Source organism: Kryptolebias marmoratus, linkage group LG15 (genome assembly GCF_001649575.2).
Source record: "Kryptolebias marmoratus isolate JLee-2015 linkage group LG15, ASM164957v2, whole genome shotgun sequence".
Lineage (NCBI taxonomy): Eukaryota > Metazoa > Chordata > Actinopteri > Cyprinodontiformes > Rivulidae > Kryptolebias > Kryptolebias marmoratus.
Genome location: NC_051444.1, coordinates 11,342,522 through 11,362,568, shown reverse-complemented (window position 1 = coordinate 11,362,568; position 20,047 = coordinate 11,342,522). Strand labels below are relative to the sequence as shown.

The following is a 20,047-nucleotide window of genomic DNA, read 5'->3' as shown; positions in this document are numbered from 1 at the left end:
CAACTCTTACAGAGACAACACCAACATCAGATGGACACAGGTTGGGTTTTATTGGGTGACAGACTGACAGCATTCAACAAAACACAATCCAGGGTTTGAGAACAAAAGTGAGACAAAATTTATGAGTTTTGCTTGATATTTGAGGAAAATGTTGGAGATGACCCTTTAAAAAAAAAAATTCCTGTCAGTCAGGACAGTTTCAGAAAATGTATTTTCCTCCTACAGTAACTTTACATTTGATCAAAAAGGACCAGCCTCTACACTGATACAGAAGATGGCAAATTCACGTTTTAAAATAAGTATTGCATGTGTGTGGTGACCAACACTACGCCATTTTGTTTTTAATTAATTAAAACTAAACATAAATGATTTATCTTAAAGTGAAAGCTGTGAATGTGAAAACCTAAAGCCTTTCCTGAGATGTTAGGAGCACACATACCTTCTTACATTTCTACACAGTTTCTGTTGTTCCTCTGGCCTCCAGGTCAGCACCATGTTGGCGATGAGAACGGCCAGAAAGTTCGAAGATGACAGCCATTTTTCAACGGCTGTGATTAGTACCAACAGCATGACACAGTTCACAATACATTACAGATAAAAAAAAACAAAGACTAGTTGTTGATCAAACCAGATATGCACATTCAGCAAACATGTCAAACAGCAAATGTTTGCTGATGAAGCTCCTCTGAAAACAAGCAGAGTTACCAGTGGCTTTTTCTGTGTGCATCATCATTATAATAACAGTTAAATTCAGCAACATCCCCCCAAATAAAAATAAAATAAATAACAATATTGTATGTATAACATATTGCATTCAATCTGGGTAAGGCATTATAACCTTAAACAAAAAAAAATATTACTTTTTTCTCAGTACACATTAATACACCCTTACATATCCCCTTTTTAAGTCTTCCTGTACAAACAGTGTGATGCCTACAGCAGACAGCAGACGCACTTTGGTCTAAACATCTTTTTTTTCTGGTTTCTTCTGAAGATGTTGCAAGACTGCAGTAACCAGAAGATTCCACCAGATGGAGACAGAAGCGCGTTATAGGAGTGTGTGTGTGTGAAAACTTTTTTTTTTCTTTCTTATTTATTTACTTTTTTTTTTTTTTTTTTTTACAGGAGTTGTTTCTTACATCTATGTTTTAGTTTAAAAAATCATAAACCCTCAACACCCTAAAGAGATTGGGTGATGTTACAAACGATTATTAAAATAATCTAACTACACAACAGAGAAATCTGTCTCCCATTCTTTGTGTCCGGTAGACACAAGCTAAAGCAGCCACTGGAGTGTAAAGGCTTGATTTGAAAGAAAACGACACGATCTGTGTAAAAAGAAAGGATGTCGGCTGGGAGTTCTGGGATCAGGACAGTGACACAGAAGATTTTATTTGTGTGTTATTTACTGTTTAGCTTCTACTTTCTGAGCCGGCATCCTACAGCTGTGATGAGAGCGGCTCCCTTCCCGCTGCCGTCCTCTGACAGCAGGAAGTTGACGGTGCACTGAGGAGCCAGTTCAGCAACGGTCTGGTGCATGATCAGGGAGAAACTGGACAGAGACAAGAGATTTTGCATAGATTTAGACAAAGAAATGAAAAAGATAATGGTAAAATGACACCAGATTAGGAGAAGCTGTACTTTAGTTTTAAATCAGGCAGAATGTGGAGGAGCTGGAGATGGAAACTTAACTGTAACATGTTTAACAGGATGAAGAGTTTGAATAGACACTCACGCCAGCATTATTTGTCTTCTATTGCAACTAATAACAGGTTTCATATTCTACAGTGACTTTGCAAAAACCTGACTTAACTTGACTGACTATGCACCAGTGTGCAAGGGCAGGTTATTTACATGCCTTTAGCTTTTATGACCTCTGGCAGGGTTCTGTTTTTGCAGCTGTTTTCTGTCTTTCTGTCAGCAGAACTGCACAAAATCTACAGAGATGCCTTTCAGACACCTTGGTGGAGCAGTGGAGCACAGACAAAGTGTTTAATGGACTCAGATCTTTAACAATAAACAGACACATTTGCAGAATTCTTGCTAAATGGCTTTTTTTGGTAAAACCCAAACAAAGAATGAGAAGATGTCTGGTTCTCCACCATTTCTGACAACTAAAGCTAAAAGAGGAACCTTACAGAGACACGAGCAGATTAAAAGGAGCTGCAGCAACGAACGTGTTCTCTGAACCTTAAAGTTTCCATCCCTTTTTGGAAGTTTGTGAAATAAAAATGATGAACCTGCTGAGAGTGGAAACTTCACCACTTGAATGTGTATTTAGACAAATCCTCATAGAGGAAAGTTCTGACATCAGGACTTGATATTGAGGGAAAGAGTAAAGAAATTAAAGGCAAAACATTATTTAAGGATTGCTGCTTTTTATGCCAGAGTTTTAGACTAAAATCAGCTTATGATAAGAAGGGACAGAGTTTTAACTGTTTTTTATCAAACTTTGTAAATGACATTGAGCAGTCTCATGCAATATTGTGGGATCTCGTACCACATGTTAGCTCTCAGAGTATGTGTTGTGAAAGCTACTCTCACTCTGATGGCACTCTCAGCTACGACCACACCAAATTATATCTCAATATCTGTAAATCTCACATAGTAAAAACAATGTTTGTGTTTGTTAATGTAGAAATTACATACACACACAAACACAAACAAAAACCTTACTGCCTTTTTAGCTTTAGCAGCAGGCCATAATTATAAATAAACAGGTATTAAAATTCTCTGAATATGTGAGCAGCTGGTGACGTTCGTATTTTCAGACAACATAGGAATTAATTTGATTTATTACACCCAGCTTTCTTTCTTCCATGCTTTAATTTAGACATTCAGGTAAAACCACCCTAATGTCATCAGCTGTGATAATTCAAGTGCAAACCAAGTAAATGTGACTGAAAAAAGCTGAGAAATAAAAGTGTCTGCAGATTTTTGGCAAACTAGATTAGTTTGCCTTAACCAAACTGAGAAGCTTCATTAAATTTTTATGTTGAAAATAATCATACTTACTAATGAACTCTGGAATAAGTTATTTAAATTAAAAAAACTCCTTTTAATATGTATTGAGTCCATGGCTTTTGTACGCTGTGTTCCCGAGGAATTAAACTTACTGTGGATGTAACTTGTACAGAGTTCCGTCCACGGCCACAGTGACGTTCAGGTGGTCCAGTCCGCGGTTTTCTCTTATCTTATCGACGACAGCTGCCATTCCTGCGCCACACAGCTGAGCAGCACGACGCGACACGGTTCCACACACCTAACAATGAAAACCTTTATCAATATTGCAGCACCTAACAGATTGTCCCACGCAGCGTTAACACAGTTTACAGCGACAGAAAAGGCGTATTATTTTGCCAAAGTGAGAAAACAAACCTGATGCAACTGAACTCCTGAACACTTTCACAAGACATTGATAAAGAATTAGAACGGGGCTCTCCAGTTTTAGACTGAACTAGCTTTATCTTGAACAACATGGTAGAATGGCAGCTAAAAGCTGAAAGTATCATAAGTAAAGTAGAAAAAAATTTGAGCAAATGTGCTGAAGCAGATGCCAAAAAGAACAATGTTTCTGAAGGAACTGAAGAGACCTCAGTGTATTTCTATGGGGAGAATTTTGTAAATGAAGTTAAATATTTTGAAAAGTTAAAAAAGCCAAAAGTCACAGCACCCATCTCCTGAATGAGCTGAACGTTTTGATAAATGAATGACTTAAACAGCACGAAGCCTGCAGAAGTAGCAAGACTGCAAAAAAGGCATGGAAAACAACAACATGAATGCTGAATCAGCAATCTCATAATAACATTTGTTAGGCCCACTAATTCCTGGTTCCTTTACCTCTTTCACAATGATACTGTCATCACAGGTGCTGTCCAGCCCCAAGTGTTGCAGGATGGCTCTCACCTGCAGCAAAGCCAGTCTGTCACTGGAGAAAAAAAAAGAAAACTGGGTTCAGGAGGTTTATTATTGCACCATGAGGTATTCAGTATTTATGGGTTATTTAACAGAAACAACAGAGCCCTCCTGCACTATTCCAGTTACAATATTCGTTACGTTTAAAAGAGAAAAACGTGTTCGCATGTAACACAGTGGTCTTTTTCCAGCCAGAATCACACAAACAGATTATTTACCTTTCTATCTGTGAGAGGAACTTTGTCTCGAAGATGCCTCTGGTCTTTAGAGTTTCAGAAATCTGTCCTCTGAACAGGAAGCCTCTCTTGGTCATGTCTATGAGGATGTTCCGCACAATTTCACCGAGATACATGCCGCTGCACATTTTCTCATATCTACAATTAAAAAATAAATTAATTAAAGCATAAATTACACACATACATGGATTCTTAAGATTTTAATCACAACATCAAGATATGAATCCAGAACATTTGATTTAATTTTTCCTTTATTCCGCACCTTTGTTTTCCCGGATTGAGAGAGAGGTCGTCTACAGCGTGGTCGTACTCTGTCCTGATTTCGTCGAGGCATCCGTTGTCTCCAAAAGCCCCCCACTCCATGTTGACACACATCCGTCCTTCATCACCCTCGACCATCTCAATGTTCCTCATCTCCTCCATGTAGCATGCATTACTTCCAGTTCCTGTTAATCAGAGGTGAACATTAGATAAACCGGGGGGCAGGAAATCAAATATTTATCGTACAGAAGGAAAACCAAGCAAACTGACCAGCAATGAGTCCGACCTCACAGGTGGGCTCCTCGTAGGCACAGGTCATCATGGTTCCCACTGTATCATTGACTATGGCCACCACATCCAGGTCAAACTCCTTAAAAAAAACAGCACATAATAGGATTTCTCCTTCTGCACAGAGCTATTATCAGCTGATGGTGTGGTTCCTCATTCTGTACCTCTCTTCTTTTAATTGCCTCCCTCAGTAGTCCCACCACATCCTCTCCTTCACAGTCCGTCGCCTTGAAGCCTTTGGTCCACGTCACCAAGATACCCTGTACACACACACACACACACCCACACACACAGACAGTGTGTCATGGACTGACAACATTCTCCGAAGAATCAGCAGGTCAACTTTGGAGGCAGACTCACAGCGTCAAGACTCGTCTGAAGGCATGGAAAGGAGAAGGTGAAGCCCAGAGGAAGACGAGCATTCTTCATCCCCATGTAGTCCAGGAAGTCACTGATGCAGTGCACAATGTGATCAAACAACTGAAAGAGAAGGAAAACAGGATATAGAACAAAATAAATCCTGACAAGTTTTCAAACACTCTGATTTTAGGCTTCCAAGACAGAACATTTTCAGTGTTTATTCAATTTAAAATTTATTATGTTCTATATAGAAAAACAAACTAAATCTGCTTCTTGTGTATGTAAATGAAATATTCTTGGACACAGTTATGGCCCTATCTGATAAACACATCTTCAAGGCAAGTTAAATTATTGATTTTATATGAAGTTCACTCTTAATGTGTCGCACACTGGCAGAATAGAGTTCCAAAAATAACTAAATATTGGCTGATAAGAAAATAACGAAACACTGAAAACGGTGATGGGATGAGGTTAAAACACTTTCTGTGAAAGGAAGTGCAGAGGTCTAACAGAAAAACTGGATTAGCCTCAGCCGGAGTACAACAGTTAGGTTCTAATCTGACCTTTTAAATCTGTTAACTCAATACTAATACCAACCAATCACCCACTCTGCATGTCCTCCAACGACCTACTGACCTTCTCAGCTTTCATCCTCAGCTCATCACCAGCAGGCATCACACTTCAAGCTCTAACCACACTATCCTAATCCGTACTGCCAATCTATTAACCAGGAATTAGGTTTAAAGCTTTCTCTTTCACTCTAATGACCTCTGCACGTCCACAGATGCATTCATGTACGTATCTCACCTCTTCTCCTGTGCCCTGCATCACTTCCAGAGGAATAGCGTAAATCTTGTTTTGCATCTCTACTGATCTCCTCTTCCCAGAGCGAATCTTCACCAACAGAACCCTAAAATTGGTGCCTCCCAAGTCCAAAGCCAGGAAATCCCCACTTTCTGCGCAAACAAAAAAATTTACTAATGACAAGGCATCAAAACAATCCCTTTGTTAAAAATAACTTGTAAAGAAACAAACAAAAAAGCAACATGATAACAGTTTCTGAACATATCTTTAGCAGTCATGGGATGCAAATAAAGTTCAACAAATGTTTCAGTTGGGATTATTAACATAAATGTCCGACTTTACAGAGAATGTTATTGTTACAGAGAGGAGAAATGGCTTAAACCAACAATCAGATGCTAATCATCTTAGCTGTTCTCTCTTCCTGTGTCAAACTCTGAGACTTCAAGTTTTTAAGCTTCTCAGTGTGTTACCTGTGCCATCAGGTGTGCTTCGCACAAAGGTTGGCAGCATTTTGACTGTAGCAGAGTCCTGAGTGCTCTTTGAAAGGCCCTTTTCGATCTCTATTCTCATTCTCTTCTTCACCTGAAATCAATCACAAAGAATATGTTCATTTTCACAGTTATGTAATAAACACTGCTGTTGACGCTCACTGACAGAATACAAGCATCAGCCATCGCTCGCTCATCACCTCCAGCAGCTGCTCTCTCGTCAGGTGGAATTCGGACAGAATCTGGGCGATTTGATGGGACTGTTCAGCGAGTCTGTACGCCACGGCCGTTACCATGGCGGCACCTTTCCCGCTGCCGCTCTCTGAGAGGAGGAATCGAACGTCACAGTCCGGGACCAAACGTCGGACGGTCTTATGAAGACGGCGAGCATATCTTTAATCAGAAAAAAAAAACAGTTTAAGTGCTAAAAAACAAACATTTTACAATGCATTTTATATATGCAGCTTAAGAGGCACCAAGAAAGGAAGGAAGAAAATGTGCCATGTGGTGAATACTGAACAAGCATGAACAACTGAACAGAGAGATGAGTGACGTTTTAAATCGCCAAACTCACTGCGGGTGCATCTTGTACAGAGAGCCATCGATGCCCACGGTGGTTCGGAGTCGCGCCACTCCTTTGTTCTCCTTCAGCCTCATCAGGATGCCGGCCAGGACAGCCGCTACCAGGTTGGCAGAGCGGAAAGAGACGATGGCACAAACCTGAACAATTAGGAAGAAATTCATCAAACTGCACAATATTCAAATTTTATGACAACAAGAAGTCTGGAGAGACCTCATTTCAGGAGATATTTTATTTAAAGGGGCCTACATGCTGCACAGCGATGCAGTCGTCTGCTGACGGCTCCACGCCAAGTTTGGTTAAAATCTCTTTTGCCTTGGATAACCCCTCTTTACTCCTAAACAAAAGAAGAGTGCACAGACAGGGAGACATTGTGACTAATGTGAACGTGGTAAATTATTTTGTTTTCCATGCCCTTATAACAAAATAAGTGAGATCTTCCTTCTTCACTGATGTGCTGTGACTTACTTCTCTATAGCTGAGAGATGCTTGGTCTCAAATTTGCCCTTGGTGAGAAGCTCAGGGGTGATTCTTCCTTCGAAGAGCAGACCTTCTCTGGCCATCTTCACCAGGATGAGACGGACCAGCTCCCCCATGTACATCCCACTGACCATCTTCTCAAACCTACACAAGAGATCAGACGTCAGGAAACTAAACCTCCTGAATAAATGTATCATTATTCTTATTCCATTTGAAGCTGAAGTAAAGTATATAACGACTGTGCAAGAATTTCTTACAGTCAGCTGATTTTAGAAAACAGGAAAATGGCTACAACTCAGTCAACATTACTAATATTGTGCTAAATTCTGGTGTGATACTAGCTGAGCATTGTCCAACACACATATCTTTCCCTAAAACCTTGGCAAATATTTGTTGGAATCGCTGTTTGTCTGTTTGCAAAACATCTCATGAACCACTGGGTGGAGTTAAATGAATCTCTCAGAAAGTAATCATTGGCTATACATCTACTTTTAGAGTCAACCCAATTCAAGATGTCTGCCACAGCTAATAAACTCAAAAAGCAAAAAGCAGCTATACCTCAGTGAATTTTACTATTACTAAACTAAAGTTTGGCGTGGTAGTAGCTGACAGTCATTCACAACACGTACTTTAAGGGCTAACAGATCATGTGAGATACTGCAGTATATTTTCAGTTTGACATACAACTGCTTTCCTGAGTTGAGAGAGCCTCGGTCAATCTCTCTGTCAAACTCTGTCCTGATGTCCTCCAGCCTGCCATCGTCTCCAAAAGCCCCCCACTCGGTGTTCACACACATCCTGCCCTCGTCTCCCTCCACCAGGTCGATGTGACGCAGCTCCTCCATGTAGCAGGCGTTGGTGCCGGTACCTGCAATCACAAAAATAAAGTCCCTTACAGTTTGATCTTCTTTTCTCAAAACGAACTGCAGTTTAAACCCAATCACGCTTAAATTGCTTCTGAAGGTAATTTTTTAACAAGTGCTGTACCAATGATGATGCCAACTTCACAGCGCTGGTCATCAAAGCCGCAGGTCATCATAGTTCCCACGGTATCATTCACTACCGCCATGATGTCAGCTTCGTAGTCCTAAAACAATCAAATATACAGACGTCAGTGACTATTTTACTGCTTTTATTCAATGCAATTTGTACCATTCTGAAATACGGTACAAACTGAAAGCAGAAACCAAGAGATGAGACTCACTCCTCTTTTTTTGATAGCTTTGTTGAGCAACTGGACAACATCCATCCCTTCAACCCCACTGGCTTTGAAACGCTTTGTCCATGTAATCAGATAGCCCTGGAGACAACACCATGTCATTTTTATTTCACTCTTCATCGGGTGGCAGGATAATGAATCCGACACTAAGATGAATGGGTAGTTCACCTCGTTTAGTTTGGTCTGCTGGCAGGGGAAGGAAAAAGTAAAACCGACGGGGAGTTTCTTTTCTTTGATGTTGTGTTTTTCCATAAAGTCACCGAGACACTCCGCCACGTGATCGAACAGCTGGAAAAGAAGAAATACGGAGGAAAAAAACGTTAAAGTCAGGACGAACCAAGCAGAAACTGTGTTCATTTGTCTGGGTTTCCATGCAAACCCACCTCTGTTCCGGTGCCGTGAATGATGTCCTCCGGTGTGTTGTAGATCTCACTCTCCATCTGAACCGTCTGTTTCTTCTCGTGGCTCACTTTGACACGAAGGATCCTGAAGTTGCTGCCTCCTAAATCCAACGCAATGAAGTCTCCTTTCTCTGTCAAGGCACAGAAAGTAAGAAGATCAAAAGAGAGAAAAAAAAGAATGTTGTCTAAGGGATAAAGTCCTCAACAATTTACTGACTTAACAAAGCCATTTAGGAGCAGTTGTTGTGTTACCGAATGACAACTGAAGTCCCAGTATCTTCTCTATCAGAATGTTCATCTTAAATAACACTTCTTATTACATCTTGTCTCACACAATGTTTAGTTAACATGAGGATGAGTTGAAATCTGCAAACATAAAACTGATCCAGACACTTTTTTGTCAGAAGTCATGTCACTGAACCAAAACCCTCACCTATTATCCTATTAAAAACACGAACGGTATAAAACATTCCTGTGTTTCTTCATGTACAGACATGCTCAACCCTGCAGGTTTGTTTCATACTGTTCTGTCCTGCTGCACCTTACTGCACCGTATATTCATTAGTTAATGATTACCACAAGCAGAAGCTTTATGAAGGCTTTACTTCACCCGGCGGAGACCTTATCAGAGCTGAATAATTCCTTTTCTTTTACTTGAATTAATGATAAAACCTCTTACAACAGTGTCCATGTCAGTACAGAAGCAGCAGCAAAGTTTAACAAACATGACTTTAAATAATATTTGCATAGAAGTTGGGAGTTATTAGATTATTAGTTATGAAGTTCAAACTCATGTAAAGATGCTGCATGTAAGGATCTTTGCAATATGTTTCAGTATATAGGTCTTTTTAGTTGTTCTATAGTTTTCTTGATGTTCTCACATTCAGTTATGTGGTCTTGTTTCCTGCTTCATTATTAAAAACTTAAAAGTTTAAACCTGAAAGCCGCCTATTGCTCTCCTGTGTTTGGGTCTTTTTCAGCCACAGTTTCATGACACAGCACTTCCCTGCAGCTCAGAAACTGTTACTGTGGGACTTCAATATGTGTTTCATCTCTAAGAGTATTTGTAAAGAATCATACTTTACTAAAGTAAAGGATGTGAATACTTCAGCTGACATGGAATAAGGCAGCAAAATGACTTTGTTGTGTAAGTTAGGAGTGCCTAAATGTGCATCACTTATTGTCTGCCGCCATGAAAGGCAGGAAATCATTTAAATGCTTTTGCAAACACAAAGATTGTTATAACTCAGACAGTTTTACAGATATTAGGCAAAAAAATGGTGTGGGAGTAGCCCCATCATCTCTAAGCACTAACAAATCATGCAGGATTTTTGCTTGACATGCAACCGTTCCTTCAAGAATTGTTAGTTTCATGATAAAACTGAGTTTCATGATGATTATTTCATCCAACACTGGCAGGATTAGAGTTCATTTCTGGTTTGTGTGTGTGTGTGTGTAGTGTCATTCAGTACTCTGTACAATACAGAGCAGCTCTGAAGTTACAAACCAACACAAATTTGTTGTAGAAATTGATTTGTTGTCGAATAAAACAGAGATTTGTTGCCATTGATTTTGAGCCATTTAGGATGTTAACGTGAGCCCTAATTTAACCCTCCAGTGGCCTTCGGGTCAAATGGACCCAAAGTTACAGGGGCTTCTCTTCCTCTCTTTAGTGATGAGGGCTTCAGGAGGGTTAAAAAAAGTTGAACGCTCTCCTCCTGAATACAGCTCATACAAAAGTGAGGACAAAATCTGAACAAGTTCACGTGAAGAGCAGAGTGACTAAGTGACAGGACACAGAACATAATTGACAATAACGAGGATGGAGAGGAGCTGACACACAGCGCTGATCACAGAACATAGTGTTCAAATACATTTTGCCTGTGAGCAAAATTCTCAGCATGAACACTAATTTAACAGAGAGACCAGAGGGACTGCTATGTGAAGGAACTTGTTATTCCAGCTTAACTAAGTCTTCTAAAAGACTTTGACCCCTCAATGTTTTGTCTGTTAGGATCATTATCAGTGCTATTATTTCAGTCTCTTCTGAATTTCACACAGTCTTTGTGCTCCCATCTTTCTTCTATAAATAGAAAGAAAATCTAAATAAATGTGAGATTATTAAATCTCCATGTCCCAGCACTGATTGTTGTTCTCGACTTGGTACAGTTTAACCTTGGATGAGCTCACCTGTTCCATCAGGGATGGATCGCACGAACGTCGGCAGCATCTTCAGTGACGCAGTGGCGTTGGTGTCCCCGCCCAGTCCTTCAACCAGCTCATTCTTAAACCGATGCATGATGTCCAGCAGCGTCTCGTCGGAGAACCGCATAGAGTACAGGTACTTATCAATCTGGAAATACATATCACAAAGAAAGACTTTTAACGCTTGTCTAAACCTTAAGGAGTGGTCATCTATCTGTAACGATGTGATCAATATTTCTCCACAGCCAACAAAGTATGCAGCACGCACACAGAGCATCGCTGTATGAAAAATCTCCGTTTATAATCAAAGAAACACAAAATATGATCACTATTGTTATAGGGAGGCAGTGGCTCAGGAGGTAGAGGTTTGTCCTGGAACCGGAGGGTTCAAGTCCTCGCTCCGGCTGTCTCAGCCGTTGTGTCCTTGGGTAAGACACTTCACCTGCCTTGTCTACTGGTGGTGGTCAGAGGGTTTGGTGGCGCCGGTGTGATGGCAGCCTCACTTCTGTCAGCCTGCCCCAGGGCAGCTGTGGCTACAATGTAGCTTACTGCCATCAGTGTATGAATGACTGATTGTAGTGTAAAGTGTTTTGGGGTCCTTGGACTTGGATCTATCTTAATCTATCTAAATGGCTTGGTAAATGCAAGCCACTTATCATTTACTGATTCCTGCAACACAAAATACTGTAATTCAGCATCATCATCAGAAGCCACATCATCATGAAACAAGGAGATTCTCTGTGGTTTAATAAAGTTTATGAGGGATGAGTCAAGGATCAGATAAGTCAGTCTTAAAGGTATTCTGAACAGTGATGACAGCCAATCAGCTGATAAAAAGTGCCTCAAAGCAATTAGCATGGTGTCAGGAAGTCATAAAGCTGGCTGGCTGAATCTGCCCACTTCTGTGACAGAGAATGAAACTGAGCAGCCTGGACTTGAGGAGACAGGATGTTGAACAATTCTGGTGAAATTCATTGTTGCATCACAGAGTCTGCTGACACACAGAGCAGACCTGCTTTATGATACGAGTGGGACAAAGAAAAGATTCGAACCTCAATGATTCCTAATGTCTCATTATGCAATGTACACACAATGTTTGTATGTGCAGGGATTTAAATTTGATAATTTACTAATATTACTCATTGTAAAATGCGTCAGATGGGAATGTTGTGACTTCCTGTTTCAATTGTTACACATTAACTGTGTTCCCTGTGCAGCTCTGGTCAGCAGGACAAAGCCTGGGAGGATGGGAGGGTTTTTACAGGAAATAATTCCCATTTGCCAGGCACTGCAAATGATTATATGGGTAAAAAAATGTGTAAAGAAACCAAATAGCAAATTAGTCTTTTTGTTTATTATAAAACATCCTGACAAATAGATCACATTGAAATATGACATTTTGAGATAAGTGGTCAGTCCAGGTGCTTAGACTTCACAAACGTAACGTTTTCACATCTGAATAACAAATTAATTGGATAGTTTTATACATGAGAACCCTGTTCAGTGCTTTGTAGGTGTTAAATTCCTTATAATAAATCTAAATGTGGAGTCTGAATCTCAGATGAAAGCTCATTAGCACGTGTTTTTGTCAGAGACGTGCCCACAGCTGAGTTACTGAAGCATTTGCTCCTCGTAAACTGAATCAAACACATTCAGACGTAACAGGATCAGGCCTGTTGTGGGTTGTATTCATGAGACAAGCCTGTGCCTTTTTTAACAGCTGTGACATGTTAGTGCTTGGCAGTATCCTCCTATCAAGAGTCAAGAGTAAGGCCTGAGCATTTGTTTATTTACACACATACAGTCACACCAGCATATCCGGCCTCCACCGCTCTATACATGTAATATAAAATACAAGTAACAAAAGGAAAGTAATAAATTGATTTGTAGGCACGCAGGTGTCATACAAAGCCATAATCTTTGAACTACAGCACTTTAATCCTGATAATATATGTTGAAACTCTATGATGCTGCTGCTTATTGTTGCTGCTGTGACTGTAATAAAATAATAAAACAGCAAAGGAGACATGAAAGGCAGTTGCATTTTTATGTTTTTGATATATGTGACCCAAATCAACCATCTAACATGAGGTGATAAAAACAGGTTAGAGGTCGAGCGGCTGCACCACGAATATCTGCAGCTGCCATAAGCACAGCTCCATACGGGGAAGCAGTGTTTCCAATGACTGCATAAGTCACATTTCATCTAAAAGGATCTACATTTTTATTTTAGCTCTGCGTGGTTCTCAGCTCACAGAAATCCTCATTTCCTTAAATGTTACACGGGCTCACTCAGTTGAACTTTTGTGAATCAGGTAACATTAGCTCCTGTTAGTTCTTAAAGCTTAAGAAAGAAAACTAAAACATCTCTAAAACATCTCTCACATCATGAGTGTGCACAGGATGAACACCTGGAGATGTTGACTTTCAAACCCAATGAGCCGATAAATCATGTTATTAGATGCAAAACCTGGAAAGGTGCAAAAAAATACAAACCAAAGGGCAAAAGCTCTGATATCAAGAAATACCAGAAGTAACAATGTTGATAAAATGTTATTCTGCTGTCACCAGATGACTCAGTGGAGTGAATTAGATGCCTACAAAAATCCCTCAGTTATACAATTTGGTCACAAATTGCAGATAAGAATGTCAAAGAGACTAAAAAGCACTTGCTTCTAAAACAATTATAATAAGAATTCTCTGGCAGAATCAAAATCGACTTGTAGTGCAGCAAAATAATATCATTAAAAACAATCTGGACACAATGACGTCAAATAGAAAGACACAGTTTTAAAAACCTGTTTTAACCAGAGTGTTTCAATGCTTTAGCTTTAAAACAGTACTGAAGTACTAAAGACCACTAATCTGGACAGAATGTATTATAATGCCTTCATGGAGTGTTTATGTGCAGATTCAACGATTCAAGCTGTCCGATCTGTGAAGGAGTAATGCAAATTGAAATTATAACATTTTACAGTCAGAATGAGGTTCTCCTGAGGGTTGTACAAAGCATGACCTGCTCCTCCCAGATTAACTCCTGGTTATCGCCTCAACTGTCTGTTTGCTGCCAAACTGGTGTTTTGCTCCAATGTTTTTATTGAACCACTAAGACCTGCTTGACCTCCAGGACAGGTCACATTTTTTTGCAGTCTCAGTCTGATTATAGATGTTTGCCCTTTGACTCAAACAGGTGTGAGAGTTATTTAAAGCCCCTAATTTTGTTCATGGGTGCATCTTTTTGCATTGGTCAAGTCTTTGGTTGAACTTCCTGAGTAGGCCAGTACTGAAATAATTAGCAGGCACTTGAAAACTAAAGCCCTCAAAGGAGAGGTTTTATTACAGTCGTTTTTATTTACTGGAAATAATTCTGAGATCTCTCTGACTCACGGGCATTAACATCATTGTCTCTGGTGTTCTGGGAGAACTGCAATTACTTCGCACAGTTTCATGACAAAGAAAACACAAGAGCCTGGATGTGAAGACAAACACCACTTAGTACTTCCTGATCACTGGCGCCTGATCTGCAGTTCCTGATATGGATCTGAACACCTACTCGCATTTCCCATGAGACGGCTTTGCTTTGAAAAGTATTTAAGACATAACTTAAAATTGCAAATTTTGTTGTTTTCTTTGCAGTTAATAATTGCGTCATAAACCCATTTGTAGAAACATGTTGAGATGCTCAAACAGTTCCATACGATCTGCATTTATTTCAGCTGGTTGTTAAGTCTTTTTAAACTAAATGTCAACATAAAAAATGAATGGTGTGGTTATCTGGCACAGATCATGTTGACTCCTCTGGGGGTCAGCTGATGTAAAAGTATTCAATGAGGTTTTATGTTGTGCACTCTTTCAGCTGCTTCAACTCCTAATGCTTATTCCCCTCTGTCATTATGGTACCTTCTTTTATAATTTCTCTCTTTTATAATTACTCTGTTTGAATAAATAAATGGACTTTTTAACATAAAAGATAGCTTAATAAGCCCTCATAAATAAAACTTTCAATGGCCTTAATGTAAAAGAGCCTTGCTTACTGTGTTCACAGTCAGTTAACTACACAGTATTTTTTTTCTCAGTTTACCTGTTGACTCAAGTCTGTGTTCTTTGGCATTTGGATGTTTAAAATAACAATGTGTTTCCTGGTGAGGTAATTAAATAAGAAAGGCATTCTTGGCTCTAGATAAACAACAGTGTTTTTTTCAGTTTGAGCTCTTGTTACAAAGCACAAGGAGGATTAACAGAAGCAGTTGACTTTTACGTGGATTGGACAGATATCCACCAAACCTCAGACTGATTTCAGTTCCTGCCTCAGGACAGAAAGCCTCTCTGACTCAGCAATCTCGCTCGTGTTCATGCAAAGCATTTTATACTGGCAGGGCTTCATCCTATATGACCTACAGTGATGTCTCTTACTGCAAAGGTCTCTAGTCACCCTATATTTAGTTAAATTTTGCTTCCAAGAAGCCAGACTTTCTGGTAACTTTTAAACTGGTTATCAGCAATAGATAGAATACAGAATAAAGTAAAATAAAGATGATCAGCTGAAGGTCCTGTGTCAGGTCTTTGTTGGACTGTTAATCTGCAGTTGATAGTTTTTGTTAGGTCTGACACTTTTTTTTGTCCTCCACTTGTCCTTGCCCTTTTATTTTAAAAAAATAAATTAAATCCATACTGCATAACATGCTGTCATGGACAGGTACTGGGGCTGGACTGAAAGTGGAAAAAGCAGCTAAAAACTGGAAAGACCTTGAGAAGTTATTAAAACGCCCAGTTTTTCCCTCTAATGACGAGCAAGGTGACATTACCCGAGGTGACACGAGGCCTTTTGTTGTCTGCAAGCATGATTTTCTTTCTTGTGAAGGTCATGTTTAGCCCTCGGTTCACCTCTGACACAACCCAGAGTCTAATTTACAATTCAGAGAGATCACGCTCTCCTCCCGCCTCCTTCTCCTTTCTGTTTGCATTCCTTCTCTCAACAATGCCCTGCTCTCCTCCTCTCCATGAGGTGATTCAGGGAAACCAGACGCCACTGTGTGTGTGTGCACACGCACCACTATGCTGTGCGTGTACACACACACACACACACACACACACACACAGGAACACCATGTGGAAAAATACTGACCTCTACACTGCCACCTCCTGCACGTTCCCTTATTCCAACTTGAGCACAGACACTCGTGCAGATATATTGAAACTGCTTTAGATGGGAAGTAACAGTGAATCAGGAAGTTAGTCAAGGACGCCACAGCAGGCTGATGTTACAGGACACACTATTTCACAAAGCTTTAAATACTACAATTTCTCAACTCGAGGCGGCCCAGACAAAGTCTTATTCATTAAAAAGCCCCACAATAGCTACACACCTGCCGCTGTGTGCAAGCGTGTGGATGTAAGCCTTCTCGAGTCACCTATAGTCACATAGTCCAAAGCTGGCCTATTTTAGGGAGGTGGAGAGAGGAAGAGAGCACGAGCAAAAAAGGGAGGGAGATGTGTTGAATTACAGCAGGACCGGGCTGCGGATGAATGTCTTTTACCTTTACAGACTGTGACCTGGCTTTGGATCAGCAGGGGGTGAAAAAACAGCTTTGTGTTTTGTGTTGTGGGACAAGAGAGAAGCAGTCCTACTAAACTGAGAGCAGCTGTGAATAAGAAAATACAAGAGAGGAAGGAAATTAACTTTTTCCACTCATTCAGGAAAAAGACAAGCACCCGGTTCTGAAACTGTAGCTGATTTGTGACATCATTGTGAGACGGTGACTTAAAGGGGCCCTGCGTCTTTTGTACGCGTCTCTGAAAGCACACGTAGGGAAGCGGCCTTCAAATTCAGACAAAACAAGGAAACACCACAATGACTAAGGTAAACCAGGAAGTAATCTTCACCCTGACGCAGTTGAACTTTATGAGTAAATCAGTTTACACAAGACTGCATGGTTTTAGTACTAGGAAGTGAGACTGGGTGGTGGAGCTCATGTTCAGCCCCACCCCCATAACCCCCACAGACACACAGACGTAAGGCTGAAAAACCAACTCAAACTTGTCCAGTGAGTGTTATATGAGACGACTCGGAGAGCTCCGCCAATCTGAGAAGCTATGAAGAAAAAAAAAAACATTCATGATCTACGTTTCAGGACAGAAATAATCTAAGCATCAACTTCTGAAGCAAGGTTTCTTATTTCTACTCCTAAAGTGACAGGTCACATCTTTTGAAGTGAGGTTGTGTGGAAAGGTTGTGAACAACACCTTGTACCTGTTGTGGATAGCTCTTTGAACGACCTCAGTTTGGAGAAATTCTGACCGGACGGGTGAGCTAACAGGAAGTGCTAATAGGTCGTCCAAGTGGGACCAAGACCAAAGTGAACTGGTGCCATCTTAAAATAGGTTCATACAAGCAATACTTCATAAATCTTTACATCGCCATCAATTTCTTATCACACAGAATTTGATGGTTATTTACAAGGACAAACAGCAGCAACAGCAGCTAGCTGTAGCACTTCTGGCACAGCCTTAAGAGCTACCTGAAGGAATATCCTATTTCTGCTGGAATAAATGTGTAATGAGAAATGGACAAAGATGCAATGGTTTAAAACGTAGTATTTGTATGGAATTTTAAAACTTGGAGCTGTTCAAGACAGCAGCAGTCCACTTTGACCTTGGACTCATTCAGTGCAGTTGTTAACCTTGTCAATCTGGTCAAAATTACACTGTTTCTCCAAACTGAGGTCATTCAAAGAGCTATCTACAACGGGAAAGATAATAAGCGCACATAACCTTTCCAGAACCCTACTTCAAAAGGTCTGAACTATCCCTCTAATTCCACAACCTCTGTTATTAAATATAAGATTTGCTGTAAGGTCTTTTGGGATGTCCTCATTAGGAGGCAACAGAATTGTCCTGTACAGGACATATTTGTTCTCTGATGTTAGGTCAAGCTACCCTCTAAGTGACGAGGCCTTCTAGATATGATGAGACTGGTGGCCTTATCTACGTCCTTCATTCAAAAATTCACTCTATGACAATCGTAGTTTAGACAGAATCTGCCACATAGAAACTGTCTCATCTCTGGATTCTCTGCTTGACGGCTGTAATAAATTGTAAAATATAAAAAATAAAAAAAACATTGACAAGCTGGGTCTCTCCATCTCCCTTATATTTTTTGTCATGACAAGAAACACAAAAAACGTAGTTTTTATTATTATTTTCTCTCGTTTGCGGTTTTTATAGCCATATACTACTGGAATATGCAATAATGACCCTTTTATATGATTTTTGTTTGTTCTCTCTTGGTCTCTCCTCTTTGTACAACACTTTGGGTTACCTTATTGAAAAGTGATTTAAAAATAAAGTTGATTGATTGACATATTCAAAATTAGTAAAAGTCTGGAGAGCGGGGGTGGGGACATTACACATTACTGGAACTACTGATGTTAATAGTATGGACATGAATAATTTATTTCATGCTTCTTCGTCAGTTTTCCACTTCTTCACACTCTGCTGACCTCCACTGAGCAGTGGCAGCTCTAGGGGGTGGCATGGAGTGGCTGATGCTAAGGGAAAAAATATATATTGCCACCCCATTTGTAGGCTAAATGATAAGATTTTTGACATTTCATTTTGTGCAATGTTGAAAGTCAAGGATATCTCACAGGAACAAAATTTCTATGCCTGCTCACTGATTTAGAATTTGCACGCATCCCTCTGAAATTTCAAAATGGTTTTACCCGCCAACCGGACCTGGAAGTTTCACCAGCAGAGATGGTTTAAAGACTCCTGAGCCGTCGAAGTGGCTACTGAAAGGCTGCTGGTGCTCTACCCCTTGGATTATTCATTTCATTACCAGATAAAAGCTAGAAAAATGTTTCCCCCCTGCTGGAATCTCATGCCACACCATTGTAAACCCTCTAGATCCACCACTGCCACTGACGGAGTGCCAGTGTAAAGGATTCTTTTATAGGAAGAAAACCCAGTGACCCTTGAGGTGACTCTGCTCATTCACGAGCGCTCGCGCCGCCCCGCTCTTCCATTCTTACAGCCTCCCCTCCTCATCACCCACTTCTTCTTCTCCCCTCCTCTTAGTCACACCCCTTGAGTCTTACATCATGGCACCAGTCACACTCTTACTACAGAAGCTGACACCCCTGTGCAGTTGGTCACGTCTCACCGAGCTGGGTTGGATCCAGAACCGGGTCACCTCAAGGCTCTTGCTCTCAAGAAAGTTTTAATCACTTCCTGAACAATCTCACATCAGCATGGGGATTACTGACCCGCTGGTGTTATGATGGAGGCAGCCCATCTCAACTCAGTGACCTCTAAAACACATGTGGTCCTCTCCTCTCAGTCTGACACACACACACACACTCACACACACACCACACACACAGCATCAGAAGGGTGAAGACAACACTCACCTTTTTAACCTGATCATCCTTCAGCTCAGTGAAGTAATAGGCAAGAAGCTGGGCTGCAATCATCCTGGTCCTTGTTCCCTCTCACACACACACATGCAGCACACACACACGCTCCTCCACGTAAAGATGGGAAGCAGAGTCAGAACTTTAAAACAAACAAACAAACAAAAAAGTTTGAAAATAAACAACTAAACGCTCTGGCCTTGTAATGTAGAAATGAAACATAAATATATCCTGAGTCCAGCCCGGTGTGGAGTAAAGCTACAAGACTTTTCTTTCTCTGCTCGCGAGAGGGAAGCCAGGAAACACGAGTGAGTGAGACGGCAGAGAAGTTTAGCCGCAGCGGTTGGCCCCGCCCACTTTCTGTAAGCTCATTGGGTTTGATGGTGATGGGAGGGGGAG

The 20,047-nt window shown here is 40.6% G+C and overlaps 1 protein-coding gene across 2 annotated transcripts; it reads right to left on the bottom strand.

Annotated features, from left to right (window-relative positions):
• Positions 1-26: 26 nt before the first annotated feature.
• On the bottom strand, positions 27-19,964 carry hk1 (hexokinase 1). Of its 2 annotated transcripts, XM_017418798.3 has the most exons (21): positions 19,646-19,964; positions 11,223-11,385; positions 9,015-9,163; positions 8,800-8,919; positions 8,617-8,712; positions 8,400-8,499; positions 8,097-8,280; positions 7,401-7,556; positions 7,182-7,269; positions 6,927-7,072; positions 6,553-6,745; positions 6,335-6,446; positions 5,868-6,016; positions 5,061-5,180; positions 4,865-4,960; positions 4,683-4,782; positions 4,414-4,597; positions 4,134-4,289; positions 3,841-3,928; positions 3,117-3,262; positions 1,414-1,552 (listed from the first exon to the last, which is right to left on the bottom strand). In XM_017418798.3, the coding sequence occupies exons 1-21, from the start codon at positions 19,706-19,708 to the stop codon at positions 1,420-1,422; spliced, it is 2,742 nt and encodes a 913-aa protein (XP_017274287.1). In that variant the 5' UTR covers positions 19,709-19,964; the 3' UTR covers positions 1,414-1,419. The 2 variants fall into 2 exon arrangements, with proteins under 2 accessions (XP_037835737.1, XP_017274287.1); XM_037979809.1 differs by lacking the exon at positions 19,646-19,964 and having other exon boundaries at positions 27-1,552.
• Positions 19,965-20,047: the final 83 nt, after the last annotated feature.